This window comes from Manihot esculenta, chromosome 11 (assembly GCF_001659605.2).
Source record: "Manihot esculenta cultivar AM560-2 chromosome 11, M.esculenta_v8, whole genome shotgun sequence".
NCBI lineage: Eukaryota > Viridiplantae > Streptophyta > Magnoliopsida > Malpighiales > Euphorbiaceae > Manihot > Manihot esculenta.
This window is the reverse complement of record NC_035171.2, coordinates 32,459,979-32,483,900: the sequence shown is the minus strand read 5'-3', so window position 1 is coordinate 32,483,900 and position 23,922 is coordinate 32,459,979. Positions and strand designations below refer to the sequence as shown.

The 23,922-nt window shown below is 34.0% G+C and overlaps 4 protein-coding genes across 10 annotated transcripts; 3 read left to right on the top strand and 1 right to left on the bottom strand.

Moving 5' to 3' along the window:
* The first annotated feature begins 1,161 nt into the window (after positions 1-1,161).
* On the top strand, positions 1,162-2,949 carry LOC110625986 (protein BUD31 homolog 1). 5 transcript variants are annotated; one of them, XM_021771697.2, is made up of 5 exons: positions 1,162-1,279; positions 1,462-1,557; positions 1,639-1,826; positions 2,351-2,540; positions 2,633-2,949. In XM_021771697.2, the coding sequence occupies exons 1-4, from the start codon at positions 1,213-1,215 to the stop codon at positions 2,504-2,506; spliced, it is 507 nt and encodes a 168-aa protein (XP_021627389.1). In that variant the 5' UTR covers positions 1,162-1,212; the 3' UTR covers positions 2,507-2,540; positions 2,633-2,949. The 5 variants fall into 5 exon arrangements, with proteins under 5 accessions (XP_021627389.1, XP_021627392.1, XP_043817506.1 ...); XM_021771700.2 differs by having other exon boundaries at positions 1,188-1,324; XM_043961571.1 differs by having other exon boundaries at positions 1,199-1,389; positions 1,430-1,557.
* Positions 2,950-5,077: 2,128 nt separating this feature from the next.
* LOC110625835 (pleiotropic drug resistance protein 2) lies at positions 5,078-13,326 on the top strand. 2 transcript variants are annotated; one of them, XM_021771496.2, is made up of 20 exons: positions 5,078-5,728; positions 6,044-6,164; positions 6,315-6,403; positions 6,702-6,786; positions 6,884-7,174; positions 7,256-7,346; positions 7,452-8,352; positions 8,846-9,006; positions 9,169-9,272; positions 9,420-9,579; positions 9,695-9,775; positions 10,122-10,267; positions 10,351-10,683; positions 10,808-11,098; positions 11,170-11,253; positions 11,341-11,474; positions 11,578-11,805; positions 11,895-12,066; positions 12,531-12,785; positions 12,897-13,326. In XM_021771496.2, exons 1-20 carry the CDS (start codon positions 5,364-5,366, stop codon positions 13,164-13,166), a joined length of 4,362 nt encoding a protein of 1,453 aa, XP_021627188.1. In that variant the 5' UTR covers positions 5,078-5,363; the 3' UTR covers positions 13,167-13,326. The 2 variants fall into 2 exon arrangements, with proteins under 2 accessions (XP_021627188.1, XP_043817480.1); XM_043961545.1 differs by lacking the exon at positions 6,315-6,403 and having other exon boundaries at positions 5,700-5,728.
* Positions 13,327-14,459: 1,133 nt separating this feature from the next.
* On the bottom strand, positions 14,460-19,898 carry LOC110626284. 2 transcript variants are annotated; one of them, XM_043961636.1, is made up of 3 exons: positions 18,170-19,898; positions 16,223-16,530; positions 14,460-15,126 (listed from the first exon to the last, which is right to left on the bottom strand). In XM_043961636.1, the coding sequence occupies exons 1-3, from the start codon at positions 19,867-19,869 to the stop codon at positions 14,759-14,761; spliced, it is 2,376 nt and encodes a 791-aa protein (XP_043817571.1). In that variant the 5' UTR covers positions 19,870-19,898; the 3' UTR covers positions 14,460-14,758. The 2 variants fall into 2 exon arrangements, with proteins under 2 accessions (XP_043817571.1, XP_021627796.2); XM_021772104.2 differs by having other exon boundaries at positions 16,223-16,527.
* Positions 19,899-21,185: 1,287 nt separating this feature from the next.
* LOC110626250 (structural maintenance of chromosomes protein 1A) lies at positions 21,186-23,582 on the top strand. The gene is made up of 4 exons (XM_021772048.2): positions 21,186-22,401; positions 22,504-22,614; positions 22,708-22,788; positions 23,300-23,582. Exons 1-4 carry the CDS (start codon positions 22,153-22,155, stop codon positions 23,372-23,374), a joined length of 516 nt encoding a protein of 171 aa, XP_021627740.1. The 5' UTR covers positions 21,186-22,152; the 3' UTR covers positions 23,375-23,582.
* Positions 23,583-23,922: the final 340 nt, after the last annotated feature.

The window sequence follows — 23,922 nt, the reverse complement described above, 5'->3', positions numbered from 1 at the left end:
CAGTCTTTTTTGGGTTTACTCTGCAAGTGATGTGATGTGAGCTTAATCTAGTGAAGCCAAGATGCTATACCAATTTGTAAGGAAGTGACCGATTCCTTTTTTTTTTTTTAAAAGTTTTAAGGCATTGGGGAATTGGAAGAGTGTAAGTGACTGATTCGATCAACCCCACGTTTCCATTATTGCATATCCTTTCAAACCCATGTCGAGGGGGGGGGGAAGAGGGGGTGGAGCACTACGTAAATGGCTAAATGATATCGGAGACGTTAAACTAATTCAACTATAGGATTTTGCATGATCCACAATTTTTTTTTCCATCGATTGGATTTTTCATTAATTCAGGAATCATAATTAATAAATGAAGAGTTTTCAGCTTTGTTTAAAGTATTTTTTAAAAGTGTTTTAACTTCAAGTAGAATTTTTTAGGTAACTATCTGACTATATATCACTGACATGGTATTAAAATACTATTTTTAGGTTTTAAAAGAAATCTTTTTCAAATATTTTATATTGTATTGAAATATATTACTGCATTTAATTTTATTCTAAATATACATCTTTAAACTATCGAGTTTATATTAGATATGCTTAAAATAATAAATATTTTTTAATTTGATACATTTACTTTGTTTTTTCAAATGGTATTTTTTAAATTTCAGTCTAGATATTTCTTACTACATTCTAATTATTAAATTTCTGAAATTTAAAATATAAAAAATTCGTTTATGTAAAAAGGGTTTTGTTGTGAAAGGGAAGGACAAATACTTAATTTCATTCACTATTTTATATTGGCACATTACACATATAAACTAAAATTATAATTTATTAAACTCTTAAATTTATAAAAATTATAACAATTAAAAACATAATTATGCTGTTGCTAATTTATAAAAAAGAGATTAAAAATAGCTCAAATATTGCTAATTATATTTAAATTTTTGTTAATTAAATTTTAAATTTTCATAAAATAGTATAATTATGTTTGTCTAATTTTATTAATTTATAAAAATTTATAGTAGAATTAATAAAATTAAAATATAATTAATATTATATGTATTAATTTTTATTTTTTTTATAAGTTATTAATAATATAATTAATTCGTACTCAATTATTATGATTTTTATACATTTAGATATAAAATAAATCGCAATTTTAATTCATCTGTTAAATATATTAATCTCAATTAGCTGCGACATTTGGAACAAAAGCAATTTATGGAAAAAGGGCAATTCTTTGAATTGGGTCGAACTTCTCGCTATTTGAGCTTCACAGAGTACGCTGGTGAGTCGTTGCTTGTACGGTCTGGCTAAGAAAATCCAGCTTCTGGTGCGCTGTTGCTGAATCTGTCTCTCTCAGTCTCACTAGTATACTCACCGCACAAACCCTAAACAGTACGACAATTTGTCGATGTCCTTTAGCTTTTTAATTTAGTCAGTAAATTGTTTGATTACTTGCCTTTGCAGAAATGCCAAAAGTGAAGACAAATCGGATCAAATATCCGGATGGATGGGAATTGATCGAGCCTACTCTTCGCGAGCTAGATGCCAAGATGAGGGAAGGTTGGGCTTCTTACTTCTTTCTGTATAGTTTATCTTATTCTTTGCCAATGAAGGTGATATTATCGTACCTTTGTTTGGCAGCTGAAAATGATTCTCATGATGGCAAGAGAAAATGTGAAACGCTCTGGCCTATTTTCAGAATTGCCCATCAAAGGAGCCGCTATATTTTTGACATTTATTATAAAACAAATGAAATTTCTAAAGAGCTTTATGAGTTCTGCTTGGAACAAGGTTATGGCGACCGTAACCTCATTGCAAAATGGAAAAAGGTGAGCTTTTTAGCAATTATGTTCTTGTGTAGGTACCTTTCTACACATAGTGACATTTCTTTGTGTTAGAGAATTGTGAACTGATATATGCTTTATGTGGCATTTAAATTTCCTCTTTTACTGAAATATGATATGTTTATATCTTGAAATAGACTTTTGGATTATTTCCTTACTGTCAGTGCCCTATTGAGCTTTCATCATGATGGATCAGTTGTGCTAGTGTTAAGAAACTACAATTTTAAGATATTATTTTTTAGGTAACTTAGGTGAAAATGGCTTCAACATTAGTTTTAAAATTATGAGTAATTTTTCTTTTTTGGTTATTTCATATAAAGTTGGAATAGGATTCAAAGGAACTAGGCATCCACTTCCATGAACTTATGAGTTAGAACACTGACTTTTTATTGGTTGGTTTATGATTTTTGGGTTCTGTGGAGTTAGTAATGGATAAAAGTAGGGCTTGTTTGGTTGAGAAATATAAGAACTTTTCTCTTTATTTATTTATCCATTTGTTTGAATTACAGCCAGGATATGAACGACTCTGCTGCCTACGCTGCATTCAGCCAAGGGATCACAACTTTGGCACTACTTGTGTGTGCAGGGTTCCCAAGCATCTGAGAGAGGAAAAGGTTGTTGAGTGTGTCCATTGTGGTTGTAAGGGCTGTGCAAGTGGGGATTGATAGCTACAATGTGTAAAATCCTCCATTGTTTAAGGTACAGAATTTTGTCTCTTTTAGACCCTATCATAAGCATCTGTTTTAACTGACTTTATAAGTGATTATTATGAATCATGCTTTGTGTATCAGGGCCTACCTGTTTGATGGGAACTGAGAAGCGAGAAGTCTAAGGTGGACTTGACCAAATCTCACACTCATCAAATTTTCTTCTCAAGTATTCAAACTGAGAATATGGCACATAGTTAGTTATCTTTCCATACCCTTGCCAGATAGGAATTTGTGCGCAACTATTGTGTGAATCTGGGAGCTCTATTCAACTAATGTTTGATGAGATTTGAACTAAAGTAGATTATTAACTAGCATTATTTCCTTTTTTTTTGGGAAAACATTAATATCCGTGAACCTGCCTCTTTTATCATGATATTTGTATGACTGCTTATCATTTCTCTGCACCTCTTTATTAATTTTTGCCTTGGCTTTTCTGGTGGCATTGCCCACTGCCAGTCAGTGTTATGGACGCTCTACTTTAGTTTCTTCACTTTTGTATCTTGCTACGCCAGGTACTGGACAATGTCAACCCTCCTCTTTCTAAAACATTAGGAAGTGGAGATAGATTATATTACTCATTTGAACTAGGGATGGAATTGACTATCTTGCCAACTGACTATGCAGTTGCCCACCTAGGCCAGGCAGTTAGTAAAGTTTTAAGAAAAAATGGACTTGCAGTTGATCTTTCATCTTTTGTTTGGCTAAAATTGAGCATAGGTTTAACATTGAAGGGCTTTCCCCCACCCTTTCTGGTGCATGTCATATTATCTTCTAACTGAAGCATTGAGAATGATCAGCCTCTAGCTATTCTACCTTTGCTTGAAATGTCTAAACAGGACTCAACGGGCTTAACTATGCCATCGTATTTGTAATCCAAAGATTCTTTTCTTAATGTAGTTTTCTATAATTACTTGAAAGGATAATAGAAGATTGCTAGCCTGCAAGAATTTATCCATTACATTCTTTTTTTTTTTTTTGGGCTCTTTTTTTGGGTCAAACGTGAATTATGTGTATGATAATGTTTAGGTGTGGATTGCATAAAACACCCAATGGGAAAGACTTAATATGCTATCAGTCAACATTAGGTTATATAAGTGGGCAAAGAGAACTGTCACTAAGCCACTAACCAAGAAAAAGGAAAATGGAACTTGTCTAGATACCATTGTCCATGCATCACTGATTTGGATGATAATATCTGGAAAGGCAGTCAATAATAATAATAATAATTATTATTATTTTGTTTTTATCTTGGGTGGGATGTTCATGGTGGACTTCTATCTTCCACAACTAGAGGAAAGAGTCTTCAACTTTGAACAGCTCCAGATTTTGGGCTCTTTCATTACTCATTTTGTCTGTAATTAGTGTGTTTTTATTTTTAATCTTTTAGTCCTTAGGAAAACTACCAAAATTTCAAATTCTTAATGCAGTTTTTTAATGCATGAGAGCATGCTGTTATAGCCATTCGATCCTTGGTTTCATTTCATGGTCCTGAAAAAGACATTACTGTTCATGTTCTGACGGTAAATCTAAAATATATAAATATTGGTCTCTCTATAAAAAAATTATAAAATTTATGTTCATATATTTTAAGTTTAGGTGAATCAGGTAGATATGAAGAACTTTTGAATTTTAATCTTTCAATCTCTATTAAACTCAAACAAATACGAGAAAGAAGAAAGACATTTCTTTAAAAAAAAAGTGCTTTAAACAATTTTTTTTAAATGGGTTTGTTAATCTTCCATCCGTACATGGTATAAATAAAAATAAAGAAATAAATTACTCATATGTGGAATTTTGCCGAATGCTTACCTAAACTTTCTTGCCATCTCGTTTCCAAGTCGTCTAAGGAAAATAAATTTTAAAAGAAAAAAAAAAGAAATTATTTCCTGTGCTTTTCTTCTTTTGTGAAATTTGGCAAAGTCAAGCGAATTAGCAATCTTCAGAGTTCAGAGTTGTCTGTGAAAAACACTCAGAAAATTAGCAAATTTTCATGGAAAATACCTCTGATATGATCTCCTTTTGGGTCAAATTCATGTGTTTTTTATTTTTATTTTTAATTCCAATTCCTTTTTCTTATGAATTACAGTAAATACTTGATAATTTACTTTTACATCCTTTTCTTTCTTTCTTTTTTTTTTAAATTCATTTCTGTTAAAATTCGAATGCGAAATTATACTGTTTCAAAATTTTAAAATTTTATAAATATTTTAAAAATAACGATTTTGTCATCAGTACCTTAATATTGGAAAAAAAAGGGAGCTTAATTTATATTTTCCAATTTTTAAAATGTTACGGAATAAGAGAAATTTCCTCATTTACTCTATAATTATTATTACAACTTACTAAATTTTTATTGAAATTAAAAAATATTTATTTAAAATAAAATTTATTATAAATATTGATTTTATAGGACAAGGAATTTAGCGGTTAAAAATCAAATATTAATATTTTTTTTAGTTAAAAATTGCAAGAGAAAAGTTGGTTGTTGGGAACTACGAAGTCTTTGCTCTGTTCTTCCAAGTCTATATAATTCTCTTTAAAACTGCTACGAAAACTGTCCTCTCTCTCTCTCTCTTGTTAGTCTCTTTCTAAAACAAAACAGATTCAACTTCTGCATACTGAATTCAGATATTTTGTACATGCAATGTTCAAATTATCATTCATTCTTGCATTTCTTGACGAAAGCATTCTGAAGGATTACTTGCTGTCGAGAGTCTTCAAGTACTAGAGCTACAAGCTTTCTTTTTATAAGAAAAATTATTATCTTGTTAACAAGAGAGAGAGTGTTATTGTTTCTCTAAGGGACTAAAAGATGGCGGCTGCCTTTGCCGGAGATGACTTGGCAAGGCAAATGAGTAGTAGGAGCTGGAGGCGGTCCACGAGCATAAGGGAAATGTGGAATGAGCCAGATGTGTTCCAGAGAAGCTCAAGGCGGCCATTACCGATGGATGATGAGAAGGAGTTGCGGTGGGCAGCCATAGAGAGGCTTCCAACTTATGATAGGATGAGGAAAGGGGTACTTACACAGGTTATGAGCAATGGCAGGATGGTGCATAATGAAGTTGACATGACAAGGCTTGGAACTCAAGATAAGAAGAAATTGATGGATAGTATACTTAAGGTTGTCGAGGAAGATAACGAGAAGTTCTTGAGGAGGCTCAGGAACAGAACTGACAGGTAAATTTTTTTTCCCCCTCTTGAATTAGTCTGCTTGGTGACTGACAAAATGATTGAAAGGAGTTAATACTCAAAGCTTGCGGCCTTTTGTTCTTCTGGGATGTGAGAGTTTTCTGACATAAGTTCAAGCAGACAAAAGTTTTCTTCCTGATAGAACATCTGGGTAAAGTGTCTTAAAAGTATTCTACTGTTGGGAATCTCAAGGACATGAAACATTAAATTTTACAGTGGAATCTTGTGCCTTTTTTGGTAAGCAAACAAAAGTTAGGATTTAAAAATAACAAGGGTGTTGACAATTGAGCTTTATTGGAACAGAGTAGGGATAGAGATTCCAACAATTGAAGTCAGAATTCAGCATTTTTCAGTTGAGGGAGATGCATATGTTGGTAGCAGAGCACTTCCAACTTTGCTTAATTCCACCTTGAATGCAATTGAGGTGTGGTTTTCTGTTTCTTTATCATTTTATTTGTTGTTTCAAAATATTAGGAATTGATATGAACATAATGAGCACCATGTGTGATGTGGTATAGGTTTATTTATTTATTTTTTAAAAAAATTTACTTGATGTGGTATTGAATTTGAACAGGGAGTTCTTGAAATGATTGGGCTTTCTCCATCAAAGAAAAGGACAATCAAGATACTCCAAGATGTTAATGGAATAGTAAGACCATCAAGGTAGCCTTACCCCTTGTTTGGAATAAAATATTTCACCAAAATTCAATTTAATTGAATTATTTCTATCAAAATTTTTGTTTGGAATAGAAGAATTCTTTTCTTTTTAACTTATAAAATTTTTATTTTCAAACAAAATGAAATCACGTATGATTTTGTTTGAATTCATTTGAATTCTTTTCTTGCAAAATAAATTATACCAAACGGAGGATAAATGAATTGTGTAGAATAAAATTTGAACACAAGTATGTGTTTTCTTGTGGCTTCCCTGACATGTTTTATTCACTGTCATCACTTTCAGGATGACACTACTTCTCGGGCCTCCTGGATCTGGAAAAACAACTCTGTTAAAATCACTTGCTGGGAAACTAGATGATGATCTGAAGGCTTGTTTTCTCTCCAATCCTCCTCCTATTCATTTTTGTGGTTTTAACAGTTCAATAAGGCTTTTATTAGTAAATTTAATAATTTGGTGATCAACAGGTAACAGGGAAAGTCACCTACTGTGGTCATGAGCTTTGGGAATTTACACCTCAAAGGACCTGTGCTTATATTGGCCAGCATGACCTTCACTGTGGTGAAATGAGTGTTCGTGAGACACTTGATTTCTCAGGGCGTTGCTTGGGAGTGGGAACCAGGTATTACATGCTGTCAGAGCTGTCAAGACGGGAGAGAGAAGCAGGTATCAAACCAGATCCTGAAATTGATGCATTCATGAAAAACACTTCTATGGCAGGCCAAGCAACCAATTTGATTACAGACTATGTTCTAAAGGTTTGTTTCTTCTATTTTGCTTATGTTTGTACATTTATCCCCCTGATTATCAACCTTAACGTCTTGTTTTCCTCCAAACAGATACTTGGATTGGATATTTGTGCTGATATCATGGTGGGAGATGACATGAGAAGGGGTATCTCTGGCGGACAAAAGAAGCGTGTAACTACAGGTGTGTGTTCATATAACTGGTAGTAGTGGCTTCAATTATGCATGATGGTCCCCGTTTACAATTGTTGTTGTACATTCTGATAGCAGCATCTTGCAATGAATGCAGGAGAAATGTTGGTAGGACCAGCAAAAGCATTTTTCATGGATGAAATATCCACAGGGTTGGATAGTTCCACAACTTTCCAAATTGTTAAGTTCATGAGACAGATGGTTCACATAATGGATGTTACTATGGTCATCTCTCTCTTGCAGCCTGCACCTGAAACATTTGATCTCTTTGATGATGTTATCCTACTTTCCGAAGGCCAGATTGTCTACCAAGGTCCACGTGAGAACATTCTTGAATTCTTCAAATACGTGGGTTTTAAATGTCCTGAAAGGAAAGGTATTGCTGACTTCCTGCAAGAAGTAACTTCCAAGAAGGACCAACAACAATATTGGTTCAGAAAAAATCAACCTTACAGATACATATCAGTACCAGAGTTTGTAAGAGCCTTCAAAATCTTTTATGTTGGCCAGCAGCTTTCAGCAGATCTCAGAGTTCCCTTTGATAAATACAGAACACATCCTGCTGCTTTGGTGAAAGAAAAGTATGGCATCTCCAATTGGGAACTGTTCAAGGCAGGGTTTGCAAAAGAATGGCTACTGATGAAGCGAAACTCTTTTGTTTACATATTTAAAACTACCCAGATAACAATCATGGCTATAATTGCATTGACTGTGTTCTTTAGAACAGAGATGAAATATGGCCAAATTGCTGATGGAGGAAAGTTTTTTGGAGCACTGTTTTTTAGTCTTATTAATGTCATGTTTAATGGGATGGCAGAGCTTGCAATGACTGTTTTTAGGCTTCCTGTGTTCTACAAGCAGAGAGATTTCTTATTTTATCCAGCATGGTCTTTTGGATTGCCTATTTGGCTCCTCAGAATTCCTATCTCACTGATGGAATCTGGTATTTGGATCATCCTTACATATTACACCATTGGCTTTGCCCCTGCTATCAGTAGGTAAGTGGTAATAATTGTGCGCAACATTTTATTTTTTGATAAGGATGGTTACTGCTTTGTGATCACTGAAGTTTGATAGTTTGAAAAGTGTTAATTTATGTGGCTTGAACTATGGGTATATTTTCTTATGGGACCCATAAAGTTCCGCGCTATGACATGAATTGGATAAAAAATGAGAATCTATATTGTATGGAGGGTTATAAATAGTTGTATTTTTTCCTTTTTCTTTTTTTAACATGAGATTTCAGGAAATACACTAGAGTTAGGATTTTGAGACCTCTGAGAAATTTTATCACTCTTTTCAATCATAGTGTAACTTTATTTTCTGTCTTGCCCATGACGTAGATCTTACAGTCGAAACACGTTAAATTTCTTTGTGTCTCTTTCTCTTTTACTGTGATTATGAGTGCATGTATTTCTAGTATTATGCGTTTATCATAATGAAAAGTTTGGTAGATCCTACTGACATATTGGATATCTTAAACATCTCCAGATTCTTCAAACAGTTCTTGGCTTTTGTTGGCATACATCAAACAGCTCTCTCTCTTTTTCGTATGATAGCAGCTCTTGGAAGAATTGAAGTAGTTGCAAATACACTTGGTTCCTTTACCTTGCTGTTGGTTTTTGTGCTTGGAGGCTACATTGTTTCAAAAAGTAATAAATCTTTCTCTTCTTCGTTTATCTGTTTTCTTGTGATGCATACCAACCTGAACTGATTTGATATCAGAATTAGCAAACAGCTTCCATATTTTTTTCTTGTGCACTGCTTTGATCTTGGCATGACTCTTGAATAAAAATGTTTCCTTTTGTTTGCAGATGACATATCATCATGGATTATATGGGGTTACTATATTTCTCCTATGATGTATGGGCAAAATGCCATTGCAATCAATGAGTTCCTTGACAGAAGATGGAGCACAGTAAGTTCAATGCAGTGAGAAATCCCTCTTCATCTGCACTGAAATCTCATCATTTCATTCAAATTCTGAATGTAAAGGAAAACATATTTCAGATTCTGATCTATAATCATCTGTATAAGATTTATAACATGAGTCTTTCTGGCACAGCCAACTGGCAATCCTACCGAGCCTACAGTTGGAATTGCCCTTCTTAAGGAGAGAGGCCTGTTCACTACTGAGAAGGCATTTTGGATTTGTATTGGAGCACTTTTTGCATTTTCTATTCTTTTCAATATTCTCTTCATTGTAGCATTGACATATTTAAGTCGTAAGTTGATATTCTCATTTGCTTACTTCGTTTTTATAATGGCAATGAAATCTGCATTCTGATGATCCTTTCTTTTTTGTTTTCATTTGTTCTTTCTTCTTGTACCAAATATCAGCTTTTGGTGATAACAAGGCTGTAATTGTTGATGATGACTCTGACAAAAATGCTACGCGGCATTTGGCATCTAATCAAGAAGGTTAGTATCATTACATTTTTGCTTCTTGAGATGTTGACTTGGTTGTATGCTGACTTTCACTATATTCTCCTTCTGCAATATTTAATTTTCTTACAATAGCATTGATTAATAAAAAATCGATCAAATGTAATTCTTAGAAATGAAACAAAGGTGTCATGGAAAGATCTCTAAGCCAAGGGAAACAAATCAAGAACTTTTCTATTGCATTTTATACTGTCAATGTCCACAATATCCATGCTTTAATCTTCTGATATTTTCAGCCCAGTGATCAGCAAATTCATATCTTTATTCTTTTAAATGCAACAGTTTTTATTTGCTCAGCTGATGTTAACTCCTTAAATTACAGGAATTGACATGGCAGTGAGAAATGCTCGAGGGGGTATTAACTCAAATATTAGCAGAATTAATCAAGCTAGAAAGGGAATGGTCTTGCCTTTCCTACCCCTTTCACTTGCTTTCAACCATGTGAATTATTATGTGGATATGCCTGCAGTGAGTCATTTTCTCCAAGACTTTGCATTTCATTTTAAACATATCATTATATTTCTATCATGTCATGTCAACGTTCTCATCAGGAAATGAAGAACCAAGGAGTTGAAGAGAGCAGGTTGCAACTTCTGCGAGATGTTAGCGGTGCTTTTAGGCCTGGTATTCTAACAGCATTAGTAGGTGTGAGTGGTGCTGGGAAGACGACTCTAATGGATGTCTTAGCAGGAAGGAAGACAGGTGGATATATTGAAGGAAGCATAAACATTTCTGGTTATCCAAAGAACCAAGCAACATTTGCAAGGGTCAGCGGTTATTGTGAACAAAATGACATCCATTCACCATATGTAACAGTTTATGAATCTCTCTTATATTCTGCCTGGCTTCGACTTTCTGCTGATGTAAATAAAGCAACACGAAAGGCATGTTAGCTTATGGTCATTAGCCATCCTTATAATCATAGACTTCCCATTTATTTTTTGAAGTGTTGCATACAAGAATGGGAAATGTGAGCAAATAGTTTACTGAAAGTCTCTTTCTTTGCAGATGTTTGTTGAGGAAGTAATGGAGTTGGTTGAACTTAACTCCTTAAAGAATGCTCTAGTTGGTCTTCCTGGAGTTGATGGTCTTTCAACTGAGCAGAGGAAGAGACTGACTATAGCTGTAGAGTTGGTTGCTAATCCATCAATTATCTTTATGGATGAGCCCACATCTGGTCTTGATGCTAGAGCTGCAGCAATCGTTATGCGTACAGTAAGGAATACAGTGGACACAGGACGAACTGTTGTTTGTACAATTCACCAACCAAGCATTGATATCTTTGAAGCTTTTGATGAGGTCTGTTTCAATTGCAAATATTTTGATTATGTAATTCAATTCAAATGTGATATAATAATTATTTATTGCAGCTGTTACTGATGAAAAGAGGAGGACAAGTGATATATGCTGGACCACTTGGTCGACATTCTCACAAGCTTGTGGAATACTTTGAGGTTAGCCTTTGCTTATATTTTTGTGCATTTTTTTTACTCGAGGTTTGTAAATATGATGAACTTACTAATATATACCTATGCTTGCAGGGTGTTCCAGGGGTTCCCAAGATCAAGGAAGGTTATAATCCTGCTACCTGGATGTTAGAGGTGAGCTCTACTTCGGTAGAGGCTCAACTGGACGTTGATTTTGCAGAAATCTATGCAAACTCTGATCTCTTTAGGTAACTGTTTTTGTGCAAAAACTTAATCATTCTGTAACTTTCTAGCTGCCATTTCGAATATATGGATAATGATCTTTAACCTCATCTTGTTTGCCCTTTTTAGGAGAAACCAAGAACTCATCAAAGAACTTAGCACTCCACAACCAGGTTCCGGGGATCTTTATTTCCCCACTCAATATTCCCAGAGCTTTATAATTCAATGCAAAGCTTGTTTCTGGAAACAACACTGGTCATACTGGCGGAACTCTCGATACAATGCCATTCGGTTCTTCATGACAACTATGATTGGAGTAATTTTTGGTGTTATCTTCTGGAATAAAGGAGGCCAGATGTAAGCCTGCAACTTTTAGTTTCTAGCACTTCCCCAATTTGTATGATGTATTCTTGCATGAATTCTGTTTCCATCTTTCCTGTTAACAGACAAACACGACAGGAACTGACCAATCTGCTTGGAGCTACCTATGCTGCTATTCTTTTCCTTGGAGGCAGCAATGCTTCTGCTGTGCAATCTGTTGTGGCAGTAGAAAGAACAGTTTTCTATCGTGAAAGAGCAGCAGGGATGTATTCAGAGTTGCCTTATGCTTTTGCTCAGGTAAGCAAATGGAAACCAATCTTAGTACTCATGTCTGCCTACCCTTTTCAGGATAATATATTTGTTATTTATGTGGCTGAATCGTGGATTAAAAAAAAAGAGAATTTGTGTTGGGAGCAAAGGGTGAGGATTAAAAAATGGGCTCATAGCCAAACACTGATTCCGCATAGAGGGTTATAAATATCCTATTTTCTTTCTGCGCTGTATTATGTGAGATTTCAGAAAGTATATTGGATTAGAGTTAGAAAGATTTGAGAGGTTGTATCACTCTTTTTTTATGATAATGAAATTTTATCTCTACTTGCCTGTGGACGTAGACCTCACAGTCGAACAACGTTAAATGTTTTGTGTATCTTTCTCTATTATTGTGATCGAGAGTGTGTGAATTCTTTGTATTGTGCATTTGTCATATCAATATTTTTACACATTTTATGTGTTGTAATATCTTTACCCTTGTGCTGCAGGTGGCTATAGAGACCATTTATGTTGCAATTCAAACCTTTATTTATACTCTTCTTTTGTACTCAATGATTGGATATGAGTGGGAAGTGGACAAATTCTTCTATTTCTACTACTTCATCTTCATGTGCTTTACCTACTTCTCAATGTATGGAATGATGGTTGTTGCCCTCACTCCTGGCCATCAAATTGCAGCAATTGTTATGTCCTTCTTCCTGAGCTTCTGGAACTTGTTCTCTGGTTTCCTCATCCCCCGGCCAGTATGTAACTTGAAACCCAGTTTGAAAATCACTTAATAATTCTTTAGAATCATCTGAAAAACTGCAGCTTTATTAGTTAAGCTTGTAACCTTTCTTCATCAATACTTGCAGCTTATCCCTATATGGTGGAGATGGTATTACTGGGCATCTCCAGTTGCTTGGACAATATACGGAATTTTTGCATCTCAATTTGGTGACAAGAAATCTGTTCTTGAGATTCCTGATGAACCATCAACAACTGTGGATTTATTCCTAAAGAATGGTTTTGGTTATGATCATGACTTCCTTGTAGCTGTAGTGATTGCCCATATTGGTTGGGTCCTCCTTTTCTTCTTTGTCTTTGCATATGGCATCAAGTTTCTTAACTTTCAAAGGCGATGAGAAGAGCTTTTAGAATGTGAAAATTTATAGGCTCTCCCTCTCTCTTACCACTGGCAACTCAAGCGGAGAAATTATAGAATGCAAATCTTAGTTGGTATGGCAAACCATTTGTATCTTGACACGTGTATTAAAATAGTAGAAAGTGGATTAATTTTTATTTTATTTTTATATTTCTTATTAATTTTTTTTATTCTACATATTATAATATTATTAAATTGTTGTATATGGCTGTTGTAACGTAAAATCACTCTGGGCAAGTGAGGTTAAATTCTATTGTTTTGAGAAATATGGTGTATAGCTTTGCTCCCCACCTTTTCTTTTTCTTTAGTTTTCATCTTTTTTACTATACATTCTATTTTTTTATTACAAATGACTGTTGTTATAATTTTGAATGATAAAACGGCTTACAATAGGTTATTATTGTTTTTTTTTTCTGAAACTAGATTATTGTTGTTGTTCATGACAAACATTTTTGAAATAATTAGACACTAGTAGCATGTTGTACAAATATGTTTAATTTTAAAATATTAATAAAATCAATTATAAAATATAGTGTATAAATTTAGAAAAAAAATGAAAATGTAAAAGAGAAATTAAATTTTAAAATCAAAAATTTTGTGAAAACTCGTATTTCATCATCTCCAATTACTTTTTTCATTATAATTTTTAATAGTTGATAATGGATTTTTACGAAAATTATAACAAAAACAACAGAAATAAGTTGAGAAAAATTACTTAGTTATATATTGTATATTTAATTATTTATACTTATAACTAAAGAATTTTTGCAACTATATATATTATTTTAATTATTATATTATGCACTAATAAAGTAAAATATCATATATTAATTAGTGACACTAATAAAAATTACAAATTTTATTTAATATATAGATTAATTATTATTAATGACAACAATATATATTTCTGCGATTAAAATTTATAAATGTAGATGCATATTAATTTTGTTTAGTTTTCTTATGCTAAGTGTCATGAAAATGAAAAGCTTATTATTAATATTTAATTACCTTACAAATAGTGGTAATAATAAAATAAGGGCAAAAGATTATCATTTGTCAACTCTCCTTTACTATATTTGTATAGATATAAATAAGGTGCAGTTCTCTTTCCTGAATCTCCCTAAAGCTCATTTTCTGCAGAATACTAGAAGAATTTCCTTATAAAGTCTCATTTTCACCCATGTTGTTTTATTTAAAATGGCACTGTAAAAAACTGGCTGGTGGAGAAATCAAATAACAGCAACAACACCATTAAAAGAAAGGGAAGCCGTTAATGAAATTTTCTGCTCATATTCAGTAAAAGATCAAAAACGAAAATGATGAGGAATAGTCAGAAGGCCAAATCATCTCTTCAGTTTCCTACAATTTACAAACAGATATTCACCTCCTCATTGATAGAACACCATGGGAAGCACTTCCAAAATAAATGAAGATAACAAAAAAGTCACTTTTGTCAATGGAAGATAACTGGGTCAACTATACCTGTGGTTCTGTACTGAGCAGAAACCAGAAGTCAAAATACCTATATATTTACTTGGAACTCCAAAGTAAAAATGGATCCTCCTTCTCAGCTTATCCTTCAGCATTGATTTGAGAGGCATCTGCAATAGCCTCAATATCCTTCTTGCTCTTCACTACACACCGCTTCTTAGTCTCAAAATCAAGCTTATCTAGGTCACTTGCAATCCCCAAATACCCATACAGAACACTTTCTACCTTATCAACTGCTAGCAGTAGAGTTTCCTGACGATAATTTTTGCAGCAACTAGAACCAAATTGCTCCAACTCAGCCCTCCCATGTTTCTTCTCACCAAAAAGCCTATGAAGCTTTTCTGCTTCTCGCAGCCCGGAAAAAGTGCCAGTGAAGCTCACCACCATAGTACTCTGTTTTGCAGCTTTACCACGATATAGATTCATCATCCCTTGATCACATCCCATACCTGCAAGTATCATTTGGAAGGAAATGCAAGAAATAAAAAAGAACAAAACGATTCATCACAAAAAAAGAAGATGCTGCACAGCATAACCAACAAGTGTCATCCCAAACTTTAAGGGTCAACTACAAAATAGAGCTTGTTGTAAAGGTCAGAAGTGTATCAAGTCAATTCCAAAGCATGCCATCCTTAGTCAAACCTGCCAAATGACAAGTGAACTCCAGCTCTGCTTGGAACCCTGAGTACACATTCTCCCTTCAAATTCTTATATTATGAAAGAATCACAGAAAAGCAATTAGAAGTTGAAAAAAGATTTGGTGTAATAATTGAAGCTAAGAAAAAAACAGGAAGCTTAAGAATGCACCTTGGGGGGGGGGGGGGGGGGGAGAAACCTCCTTTGTGTACACATGAATCATTCAGATTGGCCCTTTTGTTTGTGGAAAAATTTAGGGGGGAAAGAAAAGGTAAGGAGGAAGAGAAAATGAAGAGGGAGAAAATGATTTTATACCCTCTTGTTTGCGTAGGGAGAGGAAAGAAGGACAAAGAAATGAGAATAATAATTTTTTATTAATTCAAATTACTATGATGTCCTTCACATTTTCACGTGAAAGTGAAACCATTAAATATAGGATAAAATAGTAAATCAAAACGTTTTCTCACCTCTTTCAACCCAGATTGGGTAGAAAGGGGTGAAAGTGTTTGGTGGACCCAAGGTACAATGTTCTCCCATTATTTTCTCCTCTCCACCTTCCCTACTTTCTGAAACAAGAGAAGAGAAGAATCTTCTGTTATTATCTCCTTCTCTCTCCCCAAAACCCACTTTCCCCGCTTCCCAAACAAAAAGGGAGTGAGAAACTATTATGAGATCATTACAATGAGGAAAAAACAATATCTGCAGAACACAGAAGGGGATATGAAAAACACAAGAGATATTGCAACCCTGGGATGAAAACCAGAAGTAAAAAATTTTTTAAGAGAAACATTTTTCAGTTGGCCCACGGGAGAAGATGAAAATTAGTGTGGCCAAACACCAGCAAGGGAGATTAAAGAGCACTTTGAGAATTATAAGGTTCCATAGTCATCAGGTTTGAAGTTTACTCACCACTAAGAATATCCTTGAGCCCTTCAATGCTTACAATAATACGTTCACTTAGATTATAATTTGATATGGAACTGTTATGGATGAGAACAACTGGAGGCCATATGATGAGGTCTTCTTTCAATGATAAAGCTTCAGTGCTAGGCAACACATCCAGAGCCCATTGACCATTAGGACCTCCTGTGTGATTCCATCCCATCAGCACACAAAGTGCTTTGTGAAAACCCAAATGCTCATACCTGTACCCAACTCTATTAGACGTGAATGCATGCTTTGCCAAGCTTATTGTGTCTGCAAATTCCTTGGTGCTGCTATGACGTGGAAAAAAGTTGAGAAATCAACACAAAAGTTGGTTGATACAATAGAACAAACTATAAAAGCATCGCTTATTCTTAATCAGGGATAAGAGAAGGCCACAACACTCTGTGAGCAATTTCCAAATATTTGAATATGCTTGCCATCACAAGTTAAAAACCATCTATGCAAGCATGATTTAACAGCTACAGAATCTTCCCAAATATCAGCAAGAACCTTATAAAATAGAGAATCTTTCTAGTTCTGTTTTACGCCAGAACCCTGGCTTGTATGAGAAAGGTTTTGTGATCCACATGTAAAACGACTAAAAATTTAGAATACGGAGAAGAGAATTCAAAAGAGCAACACAGTTCAAATTATTAAAGCACCTAAGCTAGAAACAACTACTACGCATTCAACAATCTTAAAGCACAGCTGGATTGTTCCCCAAGTAGTATAGTGACTTGTGAACATGTACAACTATTGTTTGTCAAACCCTGCCATTTTTAGAAGAAAAGAATAATTAAGGAATCTTTATTGAAATCGTACAGAAAGAAAAAGACAGTGAGACACACAAGTCAAACTATGAAGCCATTATGCAACAGAGAGACACATCACTTTAAAAACCTAAGGAAATTGCTTTCTCTAAAACAAAATCTTCATATAGATTGTTTTAACACAGTTCCCATCACTCCCCATATGTCTACAACAATAGTTATTGAAAAGAATGCTACTGATCAGAATAAAAGAGAAATAAAGACAAGTACAGAAGGGATATCTTTTTCATACTACCAATTACCAAATGATATTTCACATATCGTCAAGAATATAGCTCCATTTCCAAAAACTTATAGCCATAACATGTCTCTTGATGCCATTTCAGTAGTCTCTATAGGCGCTGAACCCTATACTACACTATATCCCTTTGTTATTAGTGCAATTGACCTTGAATGAGTCACAAAAATTTTCACTATCAATTTCGTCCTTGGAAAAGAAAGGGAAAGGAGAGAAGGCAATCACTAAGGCTGCTTGCCTGATGGATGAAAGTCCGTGAATTTAGATTCAAAACTTCTCTCTCACACTTTAAGGTCATGGATAAAGAATTATTTCCATTTCCAGATTTTCTGCCCTAACACAGAAATATAATCCGTGATTCCTATAACCATAAGTTGAACCATCCTCCTGCCACTGATGCCATAACTACAGACATCCTTTCCAACTGGCTTTTAACTGCATAAAATACAAAGGAAAAACCTCCTATCCCCTTCCATTTTACACAACTTTGGTTTTCTCTTTATTCTATGACACACATGATAAGAGTTGTAACTTAACAATGTTCATCAATGAACAATCACAATAAAACAAAGTAGACTGAGAAGAAAGGAAATCTTCCCAATGCACTCTGATGGATAGTTCCAGCCATCTTTCAATTGCATCATATGTCTAGCACTAGATAAAAGTCTCAAATACTGAATAAAATTCAGAATACTGAAGAAAAGCGAAGTAGGTTGAAATCCCAATATTGAAAACCAAAACATCATACACAAACCAACAAACCCACGCATCATCAAATCACTACCATATGGAATACTGCCTAATTCAAATCAGACAATGTAAAAAAGAATTACTTTACTTCTAGCAATGTAGATGACAAACCTGCCACAAATGCTGCACTTCATAGAACCAGCTCCTCCTTGATCCAAGTATTTCCTCCTATTAGTTGAATTCTCATTTAAAACTTTGACAAACTTCAAGAAAGCATTTTGTACCCGCAGCATGAAATCCTCTGAGTCCTCAGGTGGCTCGGTCCTCGCATTTTGTTTCTTCACTTCCAAGGATTTCAGTTCTTGAACATTAAGGTTTTCTTCAAATTTTTCCTGAGTCATTTCTTTTTGTATTTTAAACCAAGGAAGTTTCTTCTTAACTTTTGGAGAAAGCCCCAAGCTCTTACCTGCATTTGGAGCAGGCCCTAATCGCTGCTTTACACTCCTTCGAGCTGGCCCCAACCGCTTCTTTATGTCATTTTTAGAAGGCTTAACAGACTTGCTTGAACGCCTTTGCTTTGGTAGCACTAAATATTTAGATGATAAGGCACTTCCAGAGCTTAAATTTCCATAGATGGCCATTTCATCAATCATCCTTCTAGTGCTGCTGCCTTGGTACTCTTCCCATCCTGAGTTCTCCAGCATTGGCAATTGTTCCATATCTTCATAAGTCCAGTCTCCATCTCCACAACTTGAATCAGGGATCTCATCAAAGGCATTCTGATCACATGATAACATTATTCTCCGATCATCACTGTTCATTTCTATATCTAAACTACTATTGATCCTCATTTCTGATGCCTTATCAGGTGTAAATGGCCGTTGGGAACTACTTCCAATGGGATAAAATTCTTCATATGATATTGGTAAACTCTCGAAACCATCTCCATAAGAGCCATTACCACCTGTATGTCTTTCAAAAGCACTCTCTGATACAAACTGTAGGTTCTCAGGATTCAAATTCAAACTCTTGCAATCCAAATTTTTCTCATCTTCACCTAAAAAAGTACCATTCTCCAGCAGTATTTTTCTCTCTCTCATCATATTATCCCTCAAACTAGGATGATAATAAATGTCATTATTTCCTTCAATCCTGTTCACAATTGAGTCCACAATGCTAGTATTTTTCCTACTCACTTCAAATATTCCCAAAGGCGAAGGAGATGTATACCCGCCATCAATAAGCCCATAATTTCTTCTGCTCCTGGTGGGGTCCATCCGAGGACTAAAACAAGTTCTTGACGAGCCCCCACCACCTCTTTCCATTGACATGGAGTTCGGGACCACATCTGAATCACAGAACCCACCAATATTGTTTCCATTTGTACTAGCATTTGTGGGTTTCTTATAAGCTAACAACTTGTCCCACTGAAACTTCGTAGAAGTTGATTCTCTTCTCGTTCCCAACAAAGATTCACTAAGCCCTGACTGTGGCTGCTTCTGCCTATTTCTCTCTTCACCGTACTCTCCCCGCCTCACCAAACCCATATCGACAAACCGGCCTGTTTCGACCGGAACCGGATCTTTCGACCAGTTCCGAACCGAGGAGAACCGGTTTCCTCCGATATTTTCGTATTCTGGATTTCTGGGTTGAGGCGGTGAACGAGTTCTGACATCACCAGTTTGCAGTTGTTCCTCACTTCCATGAATGAATCTAGACCGGTCATGTTCGGGCCAGGACGGACCCAGAGACCGATAGGAACGGGAACACTGCCAGGTTTCCTGAACTAGAGGGTCTCTTCCTCGACTTGCCTGCCGTGGCGAAGACCCAGGTTCAGTATACGGCCTATACGCTCGTCTTCGCTCTCTCATTGTCCTTCAACACAAAAGAGCAATGCAAGAGGAAAAGGAAACCCCCCTCCCCCCCTCCCCGAAAAAAAAAAAAAACCCTAGAAAGTAATATGGCAAAAACTTATCAGAGCAAGATTTCAGGGACGGATTATGAGTTGTGGTTTTTGTGACCTTGTAGCCAACAGTGGTTGCCTACTTGCTCAAGCTTCCGATAAGTTTCTGTGTATGGCGTCTTTCTTCGTCGTCTTGATTTTCTTATTTATTTAAAAAATAAAAAAATAAAAATAAAAAAGAATAAGGAAGAGGTTTTATATTGTACGTTTCGGAGTACGATTTGGTTTATAGAACATAGAAGGAAAGTAGTAGTAATCAGACATTGGCATTACTAGGCTCTAAACATGCACTGTATTTCTTTTTACTTTTAAAAGGCGGTGGATCGACTCGTTGACCTTGACCTTGAGCGTAGGTGGAGAAGATTGATTGGATAAATTTATCTGGAGTAGTTGTAAGCTTATGCTCCGTTTGGCTCTTAGGAATGTTTGTCATTCTCCAATACAATGTTTGTCACCCTAAAGTTATTTGATTCAATTAAATTGAAATTTGTTGGTTTTTCAAATTGGAAAGCAAAATACATGATGGGCCAGATATAGAGATTTGGGCCAAGTAGAGGCCTTTTACAATTTGAGATTTCCAAAAATTAAGGTGGGTTAAGCAGCATTTGATGAAGAAAATAGAGAAAAATTAGATAAAATCAAGAAGTAGGGTAGGGACTTAATTTGTGAGCTGGAAAGTCATAGTTGCATACACATAAATTAAATTAAAGACAAAACAATATCATCAAATTAATCATTAATTCTTATTGTATTTTCCCTTTATTTGAATTTCAAAGCAAAACTATATGCTCTCAACTGTTTATTTTATTTTATTTTATTTCTCCCTTAATAAAATAAGGAAAAAGGCCAAAGGATATGGGAGAATTATTATTAAATCCCTGAATTTTTAGAAAATTAATTAATTCATCCCTATTTTAAAATAGCTTAATTAAAATATTTATATATTTTATAAAATTAAACTCTTTAAATGTTTCTGTTAAAAATTATTAGTCAATTTATTTTAATTTTATAAAAAAATTAAATAATATGAATATTTAAAATTATAAAAATTAAATAATATATATAATTAAAATTATAGGACTAAATAATATAAATAGTTAAAATAGCTTACAAAATGGAGTTAGATTTATAAAATATAAAGATGTTTTAATTAAGTGATTTTAAAATAAAAATAAATTAGTTAATTTTATAAAGTTTTAGAAAGATTCTTGTTAGAGTGATATTTTGAAGATGGAAGAGGGGGTAATGAATGTAATAAAAGGAAAGCTGGCTAGCTAGCTATTTCCAATCTCTCCTACTCATTCTTGTCCCCTAAGGCTCTCAAAAATTAATAAATTGCTTTTCTATAGGTGAGCCCTTACTGTTCTCCCCCACAAATCCAGACTTTCACCCAAAGCACTCTTCTTCAAAGAAAAAAAAAAAAAAAAAGATTTATCAACATATTTTAAAGACCCTCCAACAAATTAGCCATCTGTATGCACATGTCATACTAACTCAGAAATAGTAAAATAATTAATATATATCATTTATCATAAACTCTTTCAGAGTTTGTAATCAAGAGTTGTACTTTTGTAAAATCTTTTAAATAATAATGCAGTATATTGGATCTCTTTTTTTTTTTTTTTACATATATAAATATTATATTACAAATAAAGTTAGAGGAGCTGCAGCAGTTAGCTGAATTTGTCTCTACACCAACTTGAAAAATATCCATAATCTAACCTAGAAGGAAGATCTATGTCACCAACCAAGTGTATAAATTATAATAAAAATGAAAGAGAAGTTGACTACAACTCTTTTTTTAATTAACTTTTTTTTTTCAATTTAAAGAATAGAAGGGGAAAAAACAAGAAAGAATTGTTACCAAGAATGTATGCTGGAGGTATATATATCTGTATAGAAATAGTATGATGAAGTGTGAATATGATGATTTTGAGTAAAGGTGGAAAAGAAGGTTAGAGAGAATTTTTAAAGTTGAGTCTTCATTCAACAAAGTTGAAATCCTCTTTTTAACTTCATGATTAAAAGTGGGTTTAGGCAATTTGGTCATTTAACTCAATGTAGTATTTTGTTTTGTTGTAAAGTAAGCAAGTTGGTTTAGTGATCATATCCTTTAAAGCAATCTTTTTATTTATTTATAACCACACAACAAGAGAAACAAAAACAGTTTCCATAACAAAGAGAAAGAGCAATGACAACCCAGAAATTGGATCAGCAACAAGCACAAATGCATAGATTGAAGAATTCATGTGCTAATAACAACAATGAAAATAGTCCTGTAAATGATGACAAAGAGGAGGAAATGTCAAGATCAGCGTTGGCTATGTTTCGAGCCAAGGAAGAGGAGATTGAGAGAAAGAAAATGGAGGTGAGAAACAAGGTTCAGGCTCAGATGGGACGCGTCGAAGAAGCAACTAAACGCTTAGCTGAGTTACGGGAAGTAAGTTCAACAACTAGTTTGCGATTAAGACTTAGTTGTCTTCTTCTTTTTCTTTTTCCTTTTCTTTGTGGAGACTATTATGGGATTTTTTTGATCATTTAGGAGCTTGAAGCTCTCACAGATCCAATGAGGAAGGAAGTTTCAATGGTGCGAAAGCGGATCGATATAGTTAACAGAGAGTTGAAGCCACTGGGGCTGACCTGCCAGAAGAAGGTGAAGAATTATGGCTATAACTTCTTAATTTTACTGGTTTTTTTCAGTCGAAGAATTTTGCTTGAGACCCTCAAAATTGTGTGTTGATTACAGGAGAAAGAATACAAAGAAGCACTTGAAGCTTTCAATGAGAAAAACAAGGAAAAATCTCAACTAGTTTCCAAATTAATGGAGGTGAAAATATCTATAATCTAAATCATTTCTATTAGCCATCGAATATTTTCTAGAGAAATTTAATATTTAGGCTTCATATTATTGAAAAACTTATTAGTTGGTGTCTCTATTTTTAAAAATATATTAAAACGTTTCTAAAATTTTAAGAAATCTACTAATTGATTTTTTTTCATTAGTTTTAGCAGTTAAGTATTTTATTACTTAGTTTCTGTAATATAAAAAAAACTTATTAGTTGATCTCTCATTTTATAAAAACATCTACTAATTAGTTCTTTATGGTCTTTTAGACTTTCAACAACAATTAACAGCTAAAATTAATAAAAAGAAGTAATTAATAAATATTTTAAAATCTCAAGGTTGTTTTAATGTATTTTTAAAATTAAGAGATTAACTAATGAGTTTGTCTATATTATAAGGATTAAATGATAATTTTTTTTTATTTTCTAAATAGTTGGATTGATCATTGGATTGGTAGCTGATAAATTTGTTTTGCTTATGGATAACTTGTCAGCTGGTGGGTGAAAGTGAGAAACTGAGGCTGAAGAAACTGGAGGAATTGAGCAAAAACATTGAAACTCTTCGCTAGTTGAAACAAGCTAATAACAGCAATAACCAGACATGTTACATAAAGCTTTGATTTATAATTAGAATCATGTCATTGAGTTTGGTGTATACTTCTGTGATTCTTTTTTCTTTTTTAAAATTTCAGTGGTTTTGATCATTGGAGAGCAGTTTGCTGATATAAGAAAAAAATGAAAAATTACCCCACCAAACTGCAGGTTTGGTACTAAACATATTGTTAAGATTTTGGAGTTTTTGTCTCAATTCTTGCATTCAAATGTAAGATATGGTTGTTCAATCATGAAAACTGAAATGTGTATGGATGAGTTTTTGTCTTGTTTCATCAGTAAACAGACAACCTGATTCAACTAATTGATTCACCATCATGTAATCAACAAAATGTAGGGATGGATGAATAGATGAGGTTTAAGAAATTGTAAAAAGAGTAATTATGTTTAATATTTATGAGTAAAATCGAAAAAGAAAAAAAGAAAAATATTCTTTGGTTTTCTCAAGTGATAAATGAAAGAGATGAAGAAGTATTGTCTTAATCTGATATTAACAAGAACATAA

Excerpts from the sequence above, each read along its gene's own strand:
- LOC110626250 (XM_021772048.2), top strand. The coding sequence starts at position 22,153 with ATGACAACCCAGAAATTGGATCAGCAACAAGCACAAATGCATAGATTG. Across the intron at positions 22,615-22,707 it reads GGCTGACCTGCCAGAAGAAG|GAGAAAGAATACAAAGAAGC; the intron begins GTGAAGAATTAT and ends TGTTGATTACAG. Across the intron at positions 22,789-23,299 it reads TAGTTTCCAAATTAATGGAG|CTGGTGGGTGAAAGTGAGAA; the intron begins GTGAAAATATCT and ends ATAACTTGTCAG.
- LOC110626284 (XM_043961636.1), bottom strand. The coding sequence starts at position 19,869 with ATGAGAGAGCGAAGACGAGCGTATAGGCCGTATACTGAACCTGGGTCT. Across the intron at positions 16,531-18,169 it reads AAGTGCAGCATTTGTGGCAG|CAGCACCAAGGAATTTGCAG; the intron begins GTTTGTCATCTA and ends TCCACGTCATAG. Across the intron at positions 15,127-16,222 it reads GCTCAAGGATATTCTTAGTG|GTATGGGATGTGATCAAGGG; the intron begins GTGAGTAAACTT and ends TGATACTTGCAG.
- LOC110625835 (XM_021771496.2), top strand. The coding sequence starts at position 5,364 with ATGGCGGCTGCCTTTGCCGGAGATGACTTGGCAAGGCAAATGAGTAGT. Across the intron at positions 5,729-6,043 it reads CTCAGGAACAGAACTGACAG|AGTAGGGATAGAGATTCCAA; the intron begins GTAAATTTTTTT and ends TTATTGGAACAG. Across the intron at positions 7,175-7,255 it reads TTACAGACTATGTTCTAAAG|ATACTTGGATTGGATATTTG; the intron begins GTTTGTTTCTTC and ends TCCTCCAAACAG.
- LOC110625986 (XM_021771697.2), top strand. The coding sequence starts at position 1,213 with ATGGAAAAAGGGCAATTCTTTGAATTGGGTCGAACTTCTCGCTATTTG. Across the intron at positions 1,558-1,638 it reads AGATGCCAAGATGAGGGAAG|CTGAAAATGATTCTCATGAT; the intron begins GTTGGGCTTCTT and ends TTTGTTTGGCAG. Across the intron at positions 1,827-2,350 it reads TCATTGCAAAATGGAAAAAG|CCAGGATATGAACGACTCTG; the intron begins GTGAGCTTTTTA and ends TTTGAATTACAG.